Source organism: Lagopus muta, chromosome 1 (genome assembly GCF_023343835.1).
Source record: "Lagopus muta isolate bLagMut1 chromosome 1, bLagMut1 primary, whole genome shotgun sequence".
Lineage (NCBI taxonomy): Eukaryota > Metazoa > Chordata > Aves > Galliformes > Phasianidae > Lagopus > Lagopus muta.
The window spans coordinates 121,537,079-121,556,449 of NC_064433.1; the positions used below are offsets into that span (position 1 = coordinate 121,537,079).

At 35.5% G+C, this 19,371-nt stretch overlaps 1 protein-coding gene across 2 annotated transcripts in view; it reads right to left on the reverse strand.

Annotated features, from left to right (window-relative positions):
• Positions 1-3,325: 3,325 nt before the first annotated feature.
• MOSPD2 (motile sperm domain containing 2) overlaps positions 3,326-19,371 on the reverse strand; it is a 31,806-nt gene continuing 15,760 nt past the window's right edge. For both annotated transcript variants that reach the window (XM_048957203.1, XM_048957211.1), the window contains exons 8-15: positions 18,344-18,468; positions 14,563-14,733; positions 11,775-11,887; positions 8,181-8,277; positions 7,340-7,436; positions 6,677-6,806; positions 5,881-5,983; positions 3,326-5,404 (exon numbers count right to left, since the gene is read on the reverse strand). In XM_048957203.1, coding sequence (XP_048813160.1) covers positions 5,258-5,404; positions 5,881-5,983; positions 6,677-6,806; positions 7,340-7,436; positions 8,181-8,277; positions 11,775-11,887; positions 14,563-14,733; positions 18,344-18,468 — 983 coding nt within the window. In that variant the 3' untranslated portion in view covers positions 3,326-5,257. The remainder of the gene's footprint in view (positions 5,405-5,880; positions 5,984-6,676; positions 6,807-7,339; positions 7,437-8,180; positions 8,278-11,774; positions 11,888-14,562; positions 14,734-18,343; positions 18,469-19,371) is intronic.

The window sequence follows — 19,371 nt, forward strand, 5'->3', positions numbered from 1 at the left end:
AACTAATTAAATGTGCATGGCCCAGAAGTTGGCAAAATTTTGACATGTGGGACACTGTTTTGTTATTTGTTTTAAGAAGGTACAATCATTACAGCTGGAGAGGCTAATTCAATCTTTTTGGACCTTAGTTTTCTCCATGTTTAATGGCAGTAGGACCAATGTGTATTTCAAGAATTCTGTTATAATAGATACACAATAAGTGAAGTGCTCAAACACTAGAAGGACAGCAACAAAGAGAAATGGGCAAAACTGAAGAAACAATACAGAAAGAGCATGTTTCCTCTTGTTTGTGAATCTCCTGCAAACACAGTTTTCTTGAGTTTTCCAAAGACTAATATGTCATTTTCAATTACTGACTGCTCTAAGACAGCATCTATGTGGCTAATGATCTGCAGATATATATCCAAACTGAGATGGTTAATGGAAAGCAAATCTCACTGGAAATGGATGGAGTGCAAATGTACCTGGCTGCCACACTTTTCCAAAGAGCAGACAAAATCAACATACACTACCTTCCTTGACTAATTCACTTTTTTCTTTTTGTGTAATACTTCTCAAGGTTTCTAGAAGATGTACCTACCTAATGTAGTGGAGAGAATTACCTCCACATCCACCTCCACAGATACTTTTGCAATTTCTTCTCAGAGAGATGGGTACTGGGTAGCCCCTCTGAAGGCTCTCAGACTGCACCATATCCCCATGTTCTCCATCCATACACGAGTACATGACAACAGCACATGAATACTGTAATTAGTGTATAGGTTGGAAGAAAATTACTTAGCACCTACTCCATACTCCCCCAGGCACTCAGTGTGTGCCAATCATAGTGCCTGCTCGAACAGCAGCATCTGGGATTACATAGAGTTCAATATACACTTGCTCAGGGTAGTATTTAAGAATGGTACTTTTATCATATAATGCAGCAGACTGGCACAAATGAACATTGCTTTTCTAAGGCTTCCCACTGCTTTCCAGGCTAGACTCAGAACCCATGTATTTACATCCTCTTTGAAGAACAAAGCCTATCGGACTGTGAATTCCTCAAGAAGAAAATACCACTTGACTTTAAAGAACACTACAATCTTTTCTTGACTCACCACCATCAGGTGCAAGTTTAAGCTTAGGAAAAAGAAAACCACCATAAAAAAAAGAAAATTTGTTACTTCTGTACACGAAAATGCACTTCAGGGTATGGGGATTGTAATCATTCACTCATGGCAGTACGTTAAGCGTCCATCTGTAAGTGTCATTTGCAACAGATTAATGAAGCACCTGTGGTGGCTGCCCAGACCTGCTTTTCCTTGCAGCAATTTCTCAATTGTAGCATTCTAGAAAATGAAAGCGTAACAAATTCTGTTTATGCTTCCTTTCCACACTGTTGTTGTCATCTGTATTTATTTAATGATGCTTCTCGTTTCTGACAGTTTCTTTGGGGTTTGAATAACAGGTGCTGGGATATAGCTCCAAGCTGTCAAAAATGATACTGGCAATGATGTTAACAGATACAGGGCAGAGGAAATACAAGGAAGTTGCAATTTTGAAAAATTCAGCACCACACAGGGTTTGTTAAACTGCATCATCATTACCCAAAGGATATCTTAATTCAGATTTCATCATAATCACAAAAAGAGATGGTGGTGGTTGTGGTGAGACCGATAGTGGAGACCTTGATTTCTTGTATCCAAGGCATTTATTTGCAAATTAAACTAAACTACATTGGATCTGAACAAAAAAAAAAAATCAAAAATTGCTTTTGTTTCCTCCTGGGCCTCAGAGTAAGGCAATATTTGCTCTAGGGAGACCACTTACACAGCCATGGAACACGCCGTGCAGCGTTGCTCCACTTTGCATTCCTGGCTTTCTAAATGAAATTGGTAAGACGGGCAGAACCTTTACTGCTTTTCTCTTAATGCAGGAATGCTTGTTTACTGTTTGGTCTATTTCACAGCATACAGGAACATACTGGAACATACGTAAGTACCGGAATAACAGGAGAAGATGTAACGTTTTCGTATTTAGCTCTACAGCAGAAAGTACCTATTACAATATCGGTTCCTTCTGCTAAGTTCTAACAGACAGTTTTTTGCTCCTCTAAAATAAGCTTGCACAGACAAATATAATTATTTCAGGAGGAAGGTCTGAACAAGACCAAAGGAAAGATGTACAGCGACATAACGCTTTGGAAAAATATTTCAAGGAACTCACTGTTTTCCCACTGGTTGAATCAACTGCTGGCATCTCATGGACTCATCAAGATGAATAAAATGCATAATTCACCATTCGTCTAAGAAGGTATTTTTAGCAAGAGGCAAAATCTACAAAAATATTTTGTGAAGAAAAACCCAAGTGGCAGTAAAGTAATGAATACATTCTACAGTGGACCTAAGGAAATAAAAGATAAATAAAGAGAAGCTAAAGGCATTTTTTTTTTCATATTCAAGATTCCCTAAATTTCCACCAACTCTACTGCAGTGCTAATACATCTGATAGGATGAGAAAATGGGAGAGAGGAAGTACTACTAACAAATCAGGAGACTCTGCATTGGCAAAAAGAAGAATTCACAAGTCCTTTGAACAGGCTACTGCTATTCTTTGGACTGTGCTGAAGATTGCTAGGCCTGCACTTTGTATTTGGACGTGATCATAGAATCACAGAATCACAGAATGGCCTGGGTTGAAAAGGACCACAATGATCATCCAGTTTCAACCCCCCTGCTGTGTGCAGGGTCACCAACCACCAGACCAGGCTGCCCAGAGCCACATCCAGCCTGGCCTTGAATGCCTCCAGGGATGGGGCATCCACAACCTCTCTGGACAACCTGTTCCAGTGCATCACCACCCTCTGTGTGAAAAGCTTCATCCTAATATCTAACCTACCCTGTCTCAGTTTTACACCATTCCCCCTTGTCCTATCACCCTTGTAAACAGCCGTTCCCCCTCCTGTTTCTATGCTCCCTCCAAATACTGGCAGGCCACAATGAGGTCTCCCTGGAGCCTTCTCTTCTCCAAGCTACACAAGCCCAGTTCTCAACCTTTCCTCATAAGAGAGGTGCTCCAGCCCCTCTGATCATCTTAGTGGCCCTCCTCTGGACACTGCCAGTCTCACTTGAAAGAAAGTTCAATAATCTTTTCTCTCAGTTTTGGGTAAAATGTCAACTCATATGACTGCTGAACACTCCATAACTACAGTATTATCAGTACTTCTATCTCTGCAGGCAATGGGCCATTACCGTACTGACCTCTCCTTCGTGTTAAGCATCTGTAGACTAAAAAGAGAATCAAAATCTAAGAAGGTGTAGCTATTTTTAAAAGACTAAACATTAAAGACTGTGTATTTCCTCAAATTTATTTCGTAACTGTATTTTTCTGGAACATATTAAAATAGAAAAAAATGCTCATCGATTCATCATACAAAGAAAATACCAACGTAGTAATAAAATACAGAAAATATTTATGAAAGCACCAAAACATTAAAATATTCATATTGGCAAAGACTGTAAGAATATATTTCTCACAATTTTACAGTAAAGTGCTATTCAATCCACTCAAATTAAGGAATCAGCAATTTAATAGCATGGCTAGTAATTATTATCTGGAAGTTATAAATCACTTTGTTACTTTTCTCAATAAGACAACAACCCATTTTGTTGGAAGCAAACCATCTGAATTTTGTGCACACGAAAATAACTTAAACATTCAACAGTTAACAGTGAACAATGTAAGCTGTGAATTCATTCAGAAAAAAATACTGAGAAGGAAAATGTACAGAAATTAGATAAATGAAAAATTAAGAAACTCAGACTATGGTAAAATAAGGTATAAGTTATGAAAGGACAGAAGACCATGCACCAATTCTGACAATTTGCCTTTTGCACAGTTGTTTCTAGTAATCACTTTGAACCACTCCTGCTTTATTAGCTAATCAGTTTATTAACACATTTTCTAAGCTGTCCTTTTCTATTCCCTAGAAATGATACTATAACTACAGCGAACTGGAGAGATACCATCACCAAAAAGACAGAAGCAGATTATGACCTTTACTTTTCCCCAATAATCTCGTATTATCTATTGAAATCAACAAACCAAAGCTAAATCTACTACAACGCTAAATTGTAGCAAAAATTAATTTCAGTAAACAAATTAGACATCATCTACAGTTAAAAAAATCAAATTTATGAAAGATACCATCAGTCTCCTTTACGGTGTTTACCATTTTAATGTACATATTTACAGCCACGAATACAAAGAATTCTTGTTAGAACAAAGTAATGCTTGCTTCATAAACCATTTTTACAGTATTTTCTGAGAAATGGTAGAAATAACACTTTCATATCACCTTCAGTAATACTTAATCTTCCTGGCTTGAAGTTTTTCATAAATTCATCTGTGATTTAAGCATATTGCACATTTCAGAGTAAGTCCTTACACTGTTTATTAGTCTTTTTAGGAACCGTAACTTGGTCATCAAAAGCCAACTGTCACCCTCCTCCTGCAATTTTACTAAGAGCTGCTTCCAAAAAAAAAAAACATAAAAAAAAAAATAAACAGGGAGGGAATAGGAACAGTGTCCCAGCATGACTATTTCATTACTATTTTTGGAATCAAGCCACGATTATTTTGCTGGTCAATATGGCTGTGCGTATGTTATTTGGTAGAAAATGTTTGCAATATGCTTGCTTTCAGGAAAAGGAAAAATAAAAAAAGAATTTAATTAAAGAAAGCAATGGCCCTGAAAATAATTACTAACAGATATCTTCCTTTATACCAGACTGTACATAGATATACAAAAAATCTGCCCATGGTACACAATTTATGTAGATTTTCCTGAAAGAACACGTGAAACTTTAGAATACATCAAGCAGATGCTTACATCTTCTGTGAGAGTAATTTTGAATGTAGGAATGAATATGATGAAAATAACTGAAATACTGTATTTAAAGTACTTGAGGAAAAAAGCAACTAAAGCTTTAAATTATGTTGTTGTATTTGGTTTTCTTCTTCCAATTCAGTAGTATTTGTTAAGTTGTATAGCGGAAATAAAACTGCCAGCTCTATCATCTCCTTCACACGCTGTTCCAAGTGTCTACTCTCAGTAACTTGCTTTGTTGGTCGCTTACTTCATTATTCAGCAAACTCCTCCGTTGCTGTGGGCTCACAAACCTCATGTTGGCAGTTCCAGAATCTGAGTGTAGTACAGTAATCATTTCCGCTCCAGACAACCGTGATAGGCAGCATCTTTAGCGCAACGCGGTTCTTTTTAGCTTCTCTGGCTATATGCCAGGTAGAAGCAGAAGGCAACAATAGTAACTGATAATGATGATAAAACAACTGACAACTGCTGGAACCAAAGGCAGCGATCAATCTGCTCTTGAAGTCTTTTATTAATTTGCAGTAAATGAGTTAGCTGAAAATAGAAAACATTTCAATAGTTTTAAATTACCACAAATGAAAGCACTTGCTAATGTAAAGCAATTTAGCCACAAAATTTTAAGCACATTAAAAATACAGCCTCTTAGTGATCCCTTTTCTATCACTACATACTTCAAGAGACTGTTCTACTAAAGAAGCGTAGAACTTTATTTATATTGCCTGTATCAAGCAGGTGACATCTCCAGACTAGGAAGAAATAGATACTGTTCACATGTGATACGTGTCATAAAGCAAGACGAATGAATAAAGTACACTGGAAGTACACTTTATTAAACTGTTAGCACTGAATAAAATAAAATAACTAAATTCCTGTCACTGATTTACTTTTGAGCTCTAAGCTTTTCAAGCAGCCTAATTTACAAAGCATCAAGGACATCTAGTACAAAACAAATCTTTTTATCAAATTTTATATGCTTGTTCAAGATTTAGCACAAAGGAATACATTATTACCTGCATATGTAAATCTTCATTGGTTTTTGCTGGAATATTTAGTGCATTTTCTTTTAATGTCAGAGTAGAAGGCTTACTGCTTTCTATGACATGACACCTGAGCCTGTTTAAATGATTAAAAAAAAATATGCACAGTAAAAATCAAAAATTAAAATTAAATAGGGAAAGTAAACTGTCCAAATAACTGCTATTTATATGTCCTTTGTTATCTACTAATTTTATAAATAACTATTGTAATGACAGTCTGAAAAAGCTTCATCAATTATATGTTGAGAGCTTTTGATACAAAGGCAGATCAAAACGATCTGTAAGCACAGATAAAATATACCTTAACCATTTGAAATTTGTAATACAGGATTTACTCAATCAAATGCAACAAGAAATGCAACAAAGCGTTAACAGCAAACAAAATCTAAAGGTTTCATTTCCATATATTTGTATATGTATCTCTATATGTAAAGACACACACACACTTCACAGGTGCATTTTCACATCTATTCCCTTTTTTTTTTTTTTTTTTTTTTGCTTAATTCTTGAGCAGTGCAATAAAGCAACAACAAAAAGTAAAGCATGTGCAGACTACCATGCAAGGTGCCTTACATATTAAAAAAACTCTTCATTTAAAACAGAAAGCCACAGTAATATACTTCAGTCAGCAAGCACACAACTGAGTTTGGAGAATCCTTTACTGACTATGATAATGAAAGTGACTAAGAACTATGACTATGAAAGTGCTATAAATCAGATAAATTACAATGGCTACAAAAAACCTATCAGCTGAAAACCCTATACTCACCTATGTTCCATCACTTTGGTCCTAGGGACTTCTTTCCAAAACTGAGCCAGTTCTGGTACACCTGATCCAGAAGACTGGTCCATTTCTGCAGCCATTATAAGGAAACGATCCTGCAGAGAAGCTGAAAAACCTGCCCTCAAAGAAAAAAAGTAAAAAGAAAAAAAAAAAAAAAAAAAGGAAAGTGCTTGGATAAAATAATAGTATTACAAAGTACATGGAACACTTTTAAGCAAAAGCTTTTTAAAATGAGAACTTTTGCAGGACCAACTTATTGGAACTAAAAATGATAAAATCATTCTTATGCTCAGCGGCTTTCGTTATAATTTTTCTAAATTCCTTCAGTTTCCTTTTAACGGAATTAGTTTCACCTGAGCAATTCAATGGTAACCCACAGCTTTATAAGAAATGTATCTTTTTAAGATAAGAAATGGACTCAGCTGCAGACAACACCTGCTTATGTCTATGTGGAGTAGTAAATCAGTATAGGCAGTTACTCAAATGCTGTATGACAGACATGTTCTCTTATAAATGGTAATACTGTCATACAACAGTCAAGTGGACATTGGTTTCACTCAGCCTTACTACCTGCAATTTTTTCTATCTAGTCAGCCTTCATGTTATCATCCAGGCTTTCTAAAAAATTCTGCATAAGATTTTACTTACCACCATGAAGAGAGACTATTATGTCTAACGATGTGCCGGGTTCACAGCTGCTGTTACTGGGTTTAACTCTGTACTTTTCAGGAGCAGTTGTTCTTACCTAAATGCAAAAAAATAATAAGCAGGTATATAGTAAATACACAGATGATGACCTTTTCATAATCTAATTCTGTATTGACCAATAACACAGAAATCCTTAAAGACTGATTAAGACAGAGTGAAGCATATCTTTAAAATACCTTACTCTGTAGGAGTAATCACACTATTTCATTTTTTCCTCTCATCCACTTTCAAATGGAACACCTGACAAAATTCTGGAAAGTATGGAAACTTTAGTTACTTGTGTGTGAAGAGAACATAAAATATATGTTGGAAAACCAAACCAGGATGCAAGCCAATTCAGAATTTCTGAAGCAAACGTAACTGCATTAATTCATTTGATAGTGACATTTGCAGACGCAGCTGCATCATTATGGAGCGTTACTAACTTATTCCCAGTCAAGATTTTAAAAGGCAAAAAGTTCTAAGGACATCCATTTCCAAAGCTCAGTGCTTTCTTGTTGATTGTTATAAGTACTATACTGTCACCAAAGAACTAACCATCTCTAATAGCTCTTTTTCAGCCAATGCTCCAAAGATTTGTATTATTTGTTCTTTGGGGTGGCATACCACAGGAACAAATTCAGCCAAAATATTTCCTTGATCTGCTTTCAAACAAACCCCAACCATGTTAAAAAAATTAAGCCCTTGGAAAGGAACCTAATAGTATTTCTTCCTCCTTATCAAAACTATGCAGAAGTTAAACATTTAATAAAGTAAACCAGATCATGCTTAATATATTTACCTTAAAAGCTACTACGTTTTTAGTGACATTTGTCAGAACTATCAAACACTTTTTCTCTCCAGTTTCTTTGGATCCAAAATATAGTTCTTCTGCAGGACTGGCAAAAAAAAATACAGAAGGGCTGGTTTATTCAAATTATCTTTATTAAATACGATATAAAAAAACCTCATCACCTCTACAAGGAAATAAAATACATTCAACCTTTCAGCTATGGTTGCTGTAAACAGCTTTCCATTAAAAAAACGTGAAAAAGGCACAGAAATTTTGTACTGATGTTTACAGTTGACTCGTGACCACAAATGGACCTAGCAAAATCAGTTGAATTGACTACTGCCCTTGAATTCTTCTACCTGCATGAGTATGACAACTGGCAAAAGCAGGGATAGCCAGCAGATAGATACAGTCCCTTCAGCCCTGCATTTTACAATGCTACGTTAAGGGAAAACTTAATCAATTTCAATTCTATTATGAAAGGCCATAAGCTGTTACAGACAGGGAGCAATTTCCATCTCATAAGCCTGCCCCTAATGGCTGTAGTGCACACATAAGAGGAGTAGGCAGGTATCTGTAAGTGGCAAACATTATAATCACTACTGCTAAATTCATTTGTGCTTATAAGTCAGTCTTCACATACTTCTGAAGATGTGTAAATAAACCTAAGGTTTTGCTTATTTTAATATCTTATGCAATTAAGAGTCATGCATAAAATCTTTTAAAACCACATCCATCTACTATAATTCATTTGGGATTATGGATTCAAATGAACACTGCAAGGCCTAAAGTAGGGCATGCTCATTTACAAGCTGACAGGAAGTTCAAGTAACAATAAAAAACTGCTTCCTTCATATATGCAGTGTAAGGACTATGCAAAGAACTCCCATAGCATACAGTAATATGGCATTGGATATTCTTTTCCAAAAAGAACTTACTTCTGCCTTCTTCTGCCCTTTGCCTCTTTCTTGAATACAAGTTTCATTTTTGATCTCTTCCTCAAACAATGTCACTTAATAACACCAATGCTTTATTCTCTCTCATCTAAACACATCAGCACATTAGCCGAGAGAAATAACTCTTGGTGCTGGATGGCAAACCTGAACTCCTATGCTAGAACAAGAGTCCAACAGTGATTGCATGGGAGGAAGGTGCCTGTGTTTTGCAGTATGCTAGACAGTCCACATGAAAACATTCTTGATAGGGAGGAAGGAACTGTGCTAAGCAAGGCAAAAACTGATGGGTGTGAAAAAGGCTAATAAGGTAACTAAGTATACCTCCTTCTCTGAGGTCTTTCATTCCCATTCACAAACTTTCAAATACTCAGCAACAATAAGGAAAAGGATTGTAGCTACAAGGCATTTCAGTGACATTAATGCTAAGCTACTGTTGGTGTGAACGTTAGAGAAAATGCAAGAGAAATCATACATGGGATTGAAAAGCATAAACTAGTGCCAAACAAGCAAAAAGAGCCAGAAGAAAGGAATACTGTGCCACAGCCCCATGCTTCTTGCTGTTCCACAAGCTGTGGCAACCGACAAAAAAAAAAAAACCCACAGCAGAACACTTGAGAGCCAGCTCTGAAGGCTTACTGCCTGTCAAGTCAACCAGTTACACAGTAGGGGATGGAGGTGATACTATAAGCACCCAAGCCTTCTCACACTACCTTCTTTACTATCTGAGGTGTGGGGAGAATAAACAGTTCATATCATATTACAAAGTCTTGTCTATAAACACATTATGAGCTACTCTTCTGCTAAAAAAAATGTGAGTAAACAGATGGGTTTTCTTTTGTCTTTTATTTGTTGTGTTTTTTTTTTTTTTTTTTTTTTTTTTTTTTTTTAACCTTACCAAATACAGTAAGTTATTCATGAGAAAAGCCAATAAACGCCAGCCTTTCCTAGGAAGGCCTACAAGGCAAATGCAATAGTGATACTAACCAGAAAAAGTTACTTGTGAGCATGACCATATGCGTGATAAAAGAGAAGAGCATGTTTGCTAGTTCTGCTTTGTGATTCAGCTCTAGTCATATATCAGGGCAAACAAGTGGCAGGCAGTGATAGGTAAGGAATATCAATGCAGGAGGTCCTCTGCAGAAGCAGTTGGGGAGAAAAAGGCAACTGACTCTTACTGACTACATAGTACCAGCAGTGCTGTTACTCAGTTTCTGCTTCTGTCCCCATGCCAAGACAACAATGCTGGTATCAGCAAACAAAAGCTAGCTCTACAGTGTTTATTCATGCCTCATGTGTGATATAGATACTTGTGAGCAGAAAATTGCTGGTTATTTGTTTGTTCAGTGCTCTGACAAAGAGGCCAGGGAAACCATAAGCAGGTTTTCATCTACAAAGTGACAATATTAGCAAAGAGCAACAAGAGAACACATGCTTTCAAGAGTTTACTTGAGGAAAAAAAAAAAAAAGCAAAAAAAAAAAAAGCAGGACCAAGGGGGATACCAGTATTTTTATTTTCCATGATAACAAGGCAGTCAACTATAAAGGTGCTAATATTCATAACATTCATTCTTCTTGAGTTTACATAATCTGCAGCACATCTATGTTTGTAGCAGGAAAGAAGTGGTTTTCTCTTAAACTTGGTTTTTTTAAAAAAAAAAAATTTTTTTTTTTCCTTTAAGTAGGTGGATGGATCTACTTCATTTGTCAGAAGGAAAGCAAACAAAAGTATTTCCTCTGAGTTCTCTTCATGAAAAATCTTAAGTAGATGCCCATGGATTTTATAAATCCCTTTAAGATAACAATTCCACAGTCTATGCCTTTGTACTGCCAACCAAGAAAGTAGAACTTCACAGTTATTTATATGCAAAAAGCTAATTTTCATTTCAAACATATGAAAATTTGACATACAAACGTTTAGATGCTAATGAATATGTCATTATTCAAATCCATTCCAAATCTAATTCAGTGCAGCAGTTACAAAATTAGCTAAGGAATTACCTATAAATTAGCTATTTTCTTCATTCATTTAATGGCGAACTGTAAATGAAAATACAAGTTAAGATCTACATCATTTTCTAAACAAGCATCTTAACCTGAAAAGCAGTGAGAAAGGAGATTGTCTAATTGATTTTTCTTGAACTTTTGTGCTGAAAAAGAGATTAACTGCTAGACATAAAAATACTGCCATTTGAGATTGTAAGCAGGTGTGCAATTTAGACAGCACTTCCCACACAAAGAATTGTACCCATTCAAATTGGTTCAAGGTACTAGCAAAGGTGCCACCTTCAATCTTGCTTCAATAGTCTTTATCTTAACAGTGAAAGTTGTTTTCACAAAAATAGTTGATTTCATTGGTGTAAGAAATAGTGCCAAATTACCAATCATTCTTATTACAGATAACACTGATGACAGTTTTCCAATATATCTATTTATATATATATATACACACACATACTTAAGTAGAAAAAAGCATGCCAATGGATACACAAAGATTCACTGAAAATGCATAAAAGCAGAAAAACATATAAATAATTTGTATTTGTTAATAACTACTGCTGTTTTTAATAGCCTGAAAAAGTCTGGTTTATTTTAAAAACTAATTACTCAAGTGTCCAAGGCACATTGTTAAGAAGAAAATTATTATTACCTGATATGTAACAAAGGTCCTTTAAAAGTGGTTAGTGCTTTCTTTGCATTCTTTGGTTTGAACTCTGTTTTGTCATTTTCCTCTGACTTGGAAATTTGTTCTACAGAATTCATCTGAGTAAAAACGATGGTTATAATGATTAACTAGAAGTCTGGGTTACACACACTACAGATTCATGCAGGTATTTTAAAGAACGTCAGGAGGAGGCTTATTTCAACATTGTACAAACAAAATTTACTATGTATTCATTGCTTGACAATTCTGGAAGCCCATCACATAAAAAAAAAATGTATTGTAAGTCATGTTATATATTAAAAATGCCTTTTTTCTCCCCTTCCTGTATATTTTCCTGATGCCTGAGTTGGTCGTTTTTGTAGACACCAGATAAGCAAACTGTGGTACTTATAGTAGCAGTTTAGAAAGTACTGATGTTACACTTTCACTGCAAAAGTTTCCAAGTGACACCCCACTATAATCATTGTTACACTGAATAGAAAACATAGTAACAGCTCCACATTTCACTGCATTAAAAACTTGCTGAATGTATTTTTTATTTTTTAAACTGATCTCTGAAGTATTGGAGAGTTCAAACAACAGAACTTAAATTCTGAGGTTTTTCTTCTGTTACATTAAGAGACTACACACAAGTCAACAAGCCTGCTGGATGTCCACCTCACGACTCTATAGTTCTTTATTCTCAATAAAATGCTGAATGGGAGAAAAAAAATACAGAGAATTGGAAAAATAAGTGGCATGATGACTTGAGAAAATCAGCAAGCTAAACATTCTGCTTAGCTTTGTGTTTATTCCACTTGAAACAGCGACAGAAGATAGGAAGGGTATTCAGTTTATGTAAGTTACCTGAAGTGTGGGAATTGAAGAAATACAGTACCACAGAAGATGGATTTTTGTAAAAAAAAAACAAAAACAGAACACCTCAAACATAGTAGTTTCACTTATTGTAACTGTGGTTATTTTAAAAGATTATTGTATAAATACACTGCATAGTCAATGTGTTTGGATTTATTCTACATAACTCCAATTTAAATTACCAGAAAAAAAAATTTACAGTAGTACCCACTGAAGGTGGAATCTCACATGCTAAATACAGGTGTCTACAGAAAAGGCACTTACAATTAAGTTTATTGCTCACGGTTCCCTCTACTCTGTGGAAAGAAAAAGGCACTTCTACGGGATTAGAGGAGGGATACATAAAAATAAATCAGATGAATTCTTAGTGATTACAAAAATCTGCAGATAATGCAAATAAATACCAGTAACATAGTAAATAATAATGAAATCTCACAGGTTACTTGAAACCTGTCACTTCAGAAGTTGGCCTTATCCAAAAATATTTGATAAGTTATATTTATGAACAGTCAAGTAGAAAATAACCACTTTTAATATGCCAAACATTCATAAAATAAGGAACAGTTTCTGAAAAATAGTTTGGAAGAAGCTCAACATAGAAGGGGCAAACACCGACATATCTGCGTTAGAAATGGCAAGTGTTATTTTTATGTGAACAGAAAGCATACTGAAGCAAGACAACTGACTTTTTCCTTGAACAGGAACAGCGCCAACAATGGCATGGAGCCTGAATTTTAGAAGTATGTTAAAGATTGGGTATTAAACATGTCTTTAAATTAAGAATGGATGAGTATAAATGATCAGCGTAATTCAGAAGATTGAGTGGTAGCTTGATTATGCTGTAGGAAATAGAAAAATACCATAAACCATTATTTTTAAATACTGAAAAAGTACACTACGTAGAAATCTGAAATAAAACAAGTAATTAAATATTGAGGCAGTTCAGCACCAAAGCTAACTTTCAAACTAAACAGTGATTATGTTCCTGTTTCTGAGAATCACATCTTAGCAGATGTGCCACAACCAAAACAAGTTAGTCTACCTGTTGTGAAGTTAGAATAGCTATGTAATGCCTCCTTCTGACTTTAAACTCAGTGATATATATTTATATAAATAGATGGCCAAGTTACAAATGAGCACTGTAAAAACAGCCACATTTCAAATTATTCTGATAAAAACATAAAACAGCAAATGAAAACAAAAATGTGATCTTTAAGAATTTCACTACTTTAAACAAGTTTTGCAATTCATATTCCAAAATGAAGTGTGGCACTGGTGAATGAATTTCATGTTTGTTTTTTTCCCCTCCCCTGTCCTTTCTAAATACAATATCCTCACTGACTATGATTGCATATTCTGAGGATTAACTTCATAGAATTCTACATAAATCAATACCTTTAACATTCTGAAGGCAAATTATATTTTCAATACAAGATGATGCATTAGGGATGTAATTTCTTCTGAGATAAGCAATTACTTTTATGATTTTTAAAAGTAGGCACATAGTAACACTTTACTGTTTATCTGATATTTTCTCAAGCATTTAATTTAAGCATCTGAAAAAAAAAATAGATATTTTAAGATGTTTGCCACAAGATATCTTAAGAATAGAAGTTTGCCAGTTAGGCAAGTTTTGAACATAATACATCTTTTAAATTTCGCTACGTAATTCACTGTAATAAAGAGATATTAAATACTAAGTACACATTTTACTCATTTAGAAGCCAGTCTTAACAGTCCAGTCTGTTCAAACTAAGAATCAAGGTAGAAACTGTAATTTTAATTTTCCATTTTTCTGTGTACGTATTTCAAATTGAGGAAATACAAAGTGAAAGCCAGACAAGAAACAAAAATTGCATGCCTCTTATCCTGATTTGTAGCCATGTGAATAGTTGCCTCAGCTTTCACAGTTAGATACCTTTTTCTGATTAAGATTTTGTTCTTCATTCAGATCTCCAGGTTCCTTGGTATCAGTATCTATCTCTTCTTTACTTTCATGTTCATCTTCACTCGTGATAGGCCCATTTTCACATAAAGGCGTTTGAAAGTCATCGTCTACCAGTGGAGGATAACTGTACTTGAAAGAATCCTAAGAAGAAAAAGGAGATTTATAAAGGACCTCTTAGGATAATGCAAAGGACCTTTTCTACTGTTTTTAAGTGGAAATACCATCAATTCATTATATTGTTTCTAACAACTCGTGGGTTTCAATTATCGCTTTGCTTTGCATCACTGTTAAGAAAGCTTACGCTACCAATAGTTCCATTTCATCATTGATCGTATCACTGCCAGCAGCACGCACTTGCAGCTCAGAAGGCAAGCAGTATCCTGGGCTGCATCAAAAGAGGGGCGGCCTGCAGGGAGAGGGAGTGACTGTAGGGCTTGTTCAGCCTGGAGAAGAGTCCCAGGAGATCTCACTGCAGCCTTCCAATATTTAAACAGAGATAATAGAAAGGAGGGAAATCAACTTTTCACACAGGTAGTTATTGACAGGACAAGGGGGAATAGTTCTAAATTAAAGGAAGGGAGACGCAGATTACGTGTTGGGAAGGTTTTCACTGAAAGGGTGGTGAAGTGATGGAACAGGCTGCCAAGAGGGGCTGTGGATTCCCCACCCTTGCAGAGCCCAAGGCCAGGATGGATGGGGTCAGGCTGATGCTAGGACTTTGTGATCTTGAAGGTCTCTTCCCAACAGAGATGATTTTATCTTTTTAAAGAGCATTCCAAGTGACAGAAAAAGTCCTTTGCATTTTTAATTACGTAGTAGTCGCAATTTGAAAATATTCTTTAAATCCTCTAATTTCAATTAATTGTGAGGATTTTTAACATTCTGCAGTTCACATTTTTGCATGCCAAATCAATTTAAAGATCTCCTTCAGAACAACTGAATAAGTAGAAGCAGCATACTAAGGTTCTCAGTGCTTCCATAACAAAGAGAAACAGTAAAAATTAGATTTTGTTAACTAGAAATGCTTTTCACCTTCCCCAATTAGTTTTTAAATGTTAGCTTTCAGTGTAAGAAAATGTTTAAATAGGGCCCTCTGTTCCTACTGCAATTTCAAACAGTCTTATACTCCTAAGTAAACTGAATTGGTCAATATCATAGCTTTGAATTCTGTGAGACAGACTGTAGCCATGCCCACAGGTCCCAAACTACACTACCAGCACAGACAAAAAAGGCAGGTTTGTTTTCCCTGTGCAAGAGAAATAAATTATGTGATCCCATGAAAGAAATTTAAATAGACAGCCATCCAAAGAAACCTCAAATAAAACCACATATTTCCTGTTTATCTTTAATCAAGGTATAAAGATTTCCTATTTTTCAGGCTGAAGTAACAGTTGTAGGCCTTTAGCTGAAAGATGAAAGGAAGAAACATTCTCCAGCTCAAGCAGTTTTCAGTTGAAGGGCCTGGTGAATACATTTAAGTAGCACTAACAGACTAATTAACTGCTAAAAGATTCCAGAGAGAAATATTACAGAAGACTTGCAGAATGTTCCCCTTCACCCAAGCAATACAGAGCCTTTTCACTCCCTTCCAGCATACAATGGAGGACATATGGCAAAGTGGCCTTAATAAAGAGATGCTAAGTTTGCTGCATACTTCACTTGGACACATTAATCCACAATGCTGGGTAATGGCAGTAGCCAAAAAGCATCTCATCATTGAGACAACTGAAAGTTTCACACTTCTCAGTCACAGTCAATCAGTTTAAGTGACACTGGCTATCTGCTAACAGGGTTGAAGTCTCAGACAGATAAACAAGACAGATTTATTTGATACTCAATGCATCCATTTCAAAAAATGATAGTTTTCTATTACGGGACACTGGCAAGAGCCATACAAGTTTTATTCATGGTAGTGATATTTTCTAAGACTAGGTGTACACAATGGTCATGAAATCACAAGCAAAAAGCCCAGTGACATCTTAATTAACAAATTAAATACTGACCTAAAAACAGTGCTTCAAGAAAACAAGCTATAGGCTTTCAATTTAGATAACCAAGTGAAGAGCACAGTATTCTAGTTAAAAATGCTGCTCAACCCTGGCAAGAGTGCAGAGAGCAGTGAATTAATAAGGCTGAACTGCTCACCTCTGACAAAATGGGCAAATATAGAAGTTTAAAAATCCTGTTGCATGTGCACATGCTCATTCTTGAGCAAGATGAAGTTCAAGCATATGTGCAGAGTTATGAAAAATCTACATTGATGTTTTCCATAATCAGTATTAATGTCTTAGATACTCTGCAGCCACCTTAGTCCATTATTTGTCAAAAAACATATAGATCATTTTTTTTTTTTTTTTTTTTTTTTTAAAAAAGTCCCCAAAGAGGTCTCAAAAATTTCTTTTGGACACCTGTATTCCATAGGATATACCTTCTCTGCATTTCCCCAAACAGTAAAACCTGGCTCTTCTAGGACAGATACCATTAGGGAGCACAGTAGAAAGGAGAGTCTATTTTGCTTGTTCAGAACTACAGCCAGAGAATACACAGATATGCCATGCTCTTCAACTGTATCATGCTGATTGCAAAACTGACCATCTATTCCTAAATGGGTAGAAATCAAAGAGGATGAAAAGAAATGGGAAGGGGAAAGATATTTCAGAGGAAAGCACAAGGAATTAGTATTTACAAATCAGATAATACCTTAAAATAAACAGAAAACCCAACAATCCTGTCAACATTAATAGCAGTAGGTGCACTCCCTCATCAGATTTCAAGTTGACTCAGGAGAAGGCAAGGTCAATCACACCAAGAAAATACGCCTTCTCTGAAAAGATGTTGGAGCCTAACTTAATACCTGTTAACAGTGTTTCCAAACAGCGACAGTTCTGCGGTTTAAAGTTCAGAACACCCACCTAACAGGTTAAATATCAAAGACACTCAATATTTAGACAAAACAACTGCAGGCTCAAAATACATGGCTTTTAAAAAGCACGCATACATTTTCTTCCTGAAACTGTAAGCACACTTGGAGTCCTTGTCAAACAAACACACTTCTACTCTACTAATTTGTCACTGTCACTGCAACTTACTACCACAGATCAGTAGCTTAGGTAAACAGCCTCCAAGATTCTGGAACTTACAGACATTCCTAGAAGCTGGGCAACATGGAGCTAGTTAGCACTAGCTAAGCACTGAAACACTTCAGGATTGAAGGAGGATAGATAACCAAGTCTGCATGCTCCATACAGGCACTTAAGGAATACAGTTAGCAAAGCCACAAGCTTCTTTCTTCGAAGAAGGAATTAGCTATGAGGTATGACAGTAGAAAACACAGAACTGTGCCTTTGGAAAAAGATGAAAAACTTCAGAAGGGCACAAAATCTATTTTCTGTTTGTACAACTTGTCATAAACCAACTCAATCTCTCTAATTCATCAGCTGGGGGAAAATAAAAGAAACGGCACTTGAAAGGGACAGGGTGTTTTTGTTGAAGATTTGAAAACAAGGCTCCCTGTGACTTGCAAATGAATAATTAAAATCATTCACAGAACTGATTTCAGTACTTAAGATTGCAAGATACTGAATTCTCATAAAATTAATCCATTTTTTACTGATGTGACTTACAAACTATCACTCTGACAGAACTGAGAAATTTCATATCCATGAAGTGCCAAACTGTAACACCATATAAGTTATTAAATAAACATGCCTCAATCTAACACAAAAGGATGATGGAATGTTAATATACTTACAGTTCCACCCATGTGAGGTGGCAAATATTCTCCACTGATGTATTCCTGCACATCACTCTTGTTCGTGAATTTTAGCATACTTATTGCATCAGGGCCAAGCCAACCCTTCACAATTTTAAAAGCAGCTTTAAAGGGGAAAAAAAGATACACAAGTTTGTCAAGTTTTTTGTTTTGTTAGGTTTTTTTGCAGTGTATTGGTAGATCTTACAAAAGTAGTACACTATACCCCATAAAACATGGTAATACCGGTTCTGAAAATGTTAGAATGTGCAGACAAAAAAAAAAAAATATTACTTGTAAGAAAAATATTTTATATTAAAACAAACAAACAAACAAACAAAAACAAACACCCTTCTCTATAGTGGAATGAAGATAGACCACAGACTTTCAAAGGGAAGAGGATCTTTGATTTAACCAGTGACTATTTCCCTGTCTTGGAATTTAAGTCCAGGAAGAAGAGAGTGGCACAGGGGAGAGGTGTAAAACAATTGTGTTTCAAGTCTGATTGAGAGAGATAAGAGAAGTTTTATATATTTTCTTCGCAGTTGAAATATTTTGCTGCTTTAAATGGCTCTTACTTAGATTTGGAGTGGTTTTGAACACATCAATTATTTCATTAGTGGTAAAATATGAATACACAGAAAAAAGTATGGAGCTAACAATACACAGAAAAAAGTATGGAGCTAACATAAAAATTAATCTGTATGGCATAGATAAAAGAATAAGCTACTTATCATATGCATTATGGTTAAGAATATTAATTGAAACACAAATCAGCATACACAATAATTACATGGACAAGGGTCATGTGTCTACCTGGAAGCGTACAACCTATTTTTTTATTTTTTTTTTTGAGTAGTAAAAAGTATTTATCAATGATTATAGTGTTCCTAAATCATGAACTTGATTTTGAAAGGATTACAGCTGGAAACATCCAACAGACATTTATCAAAGTCTCCCAGTTTTTTAAGATAAAAAGTGAACATGAGCTCCATTTAAAGTATAACCCAAAACAATGCCAGACAGAA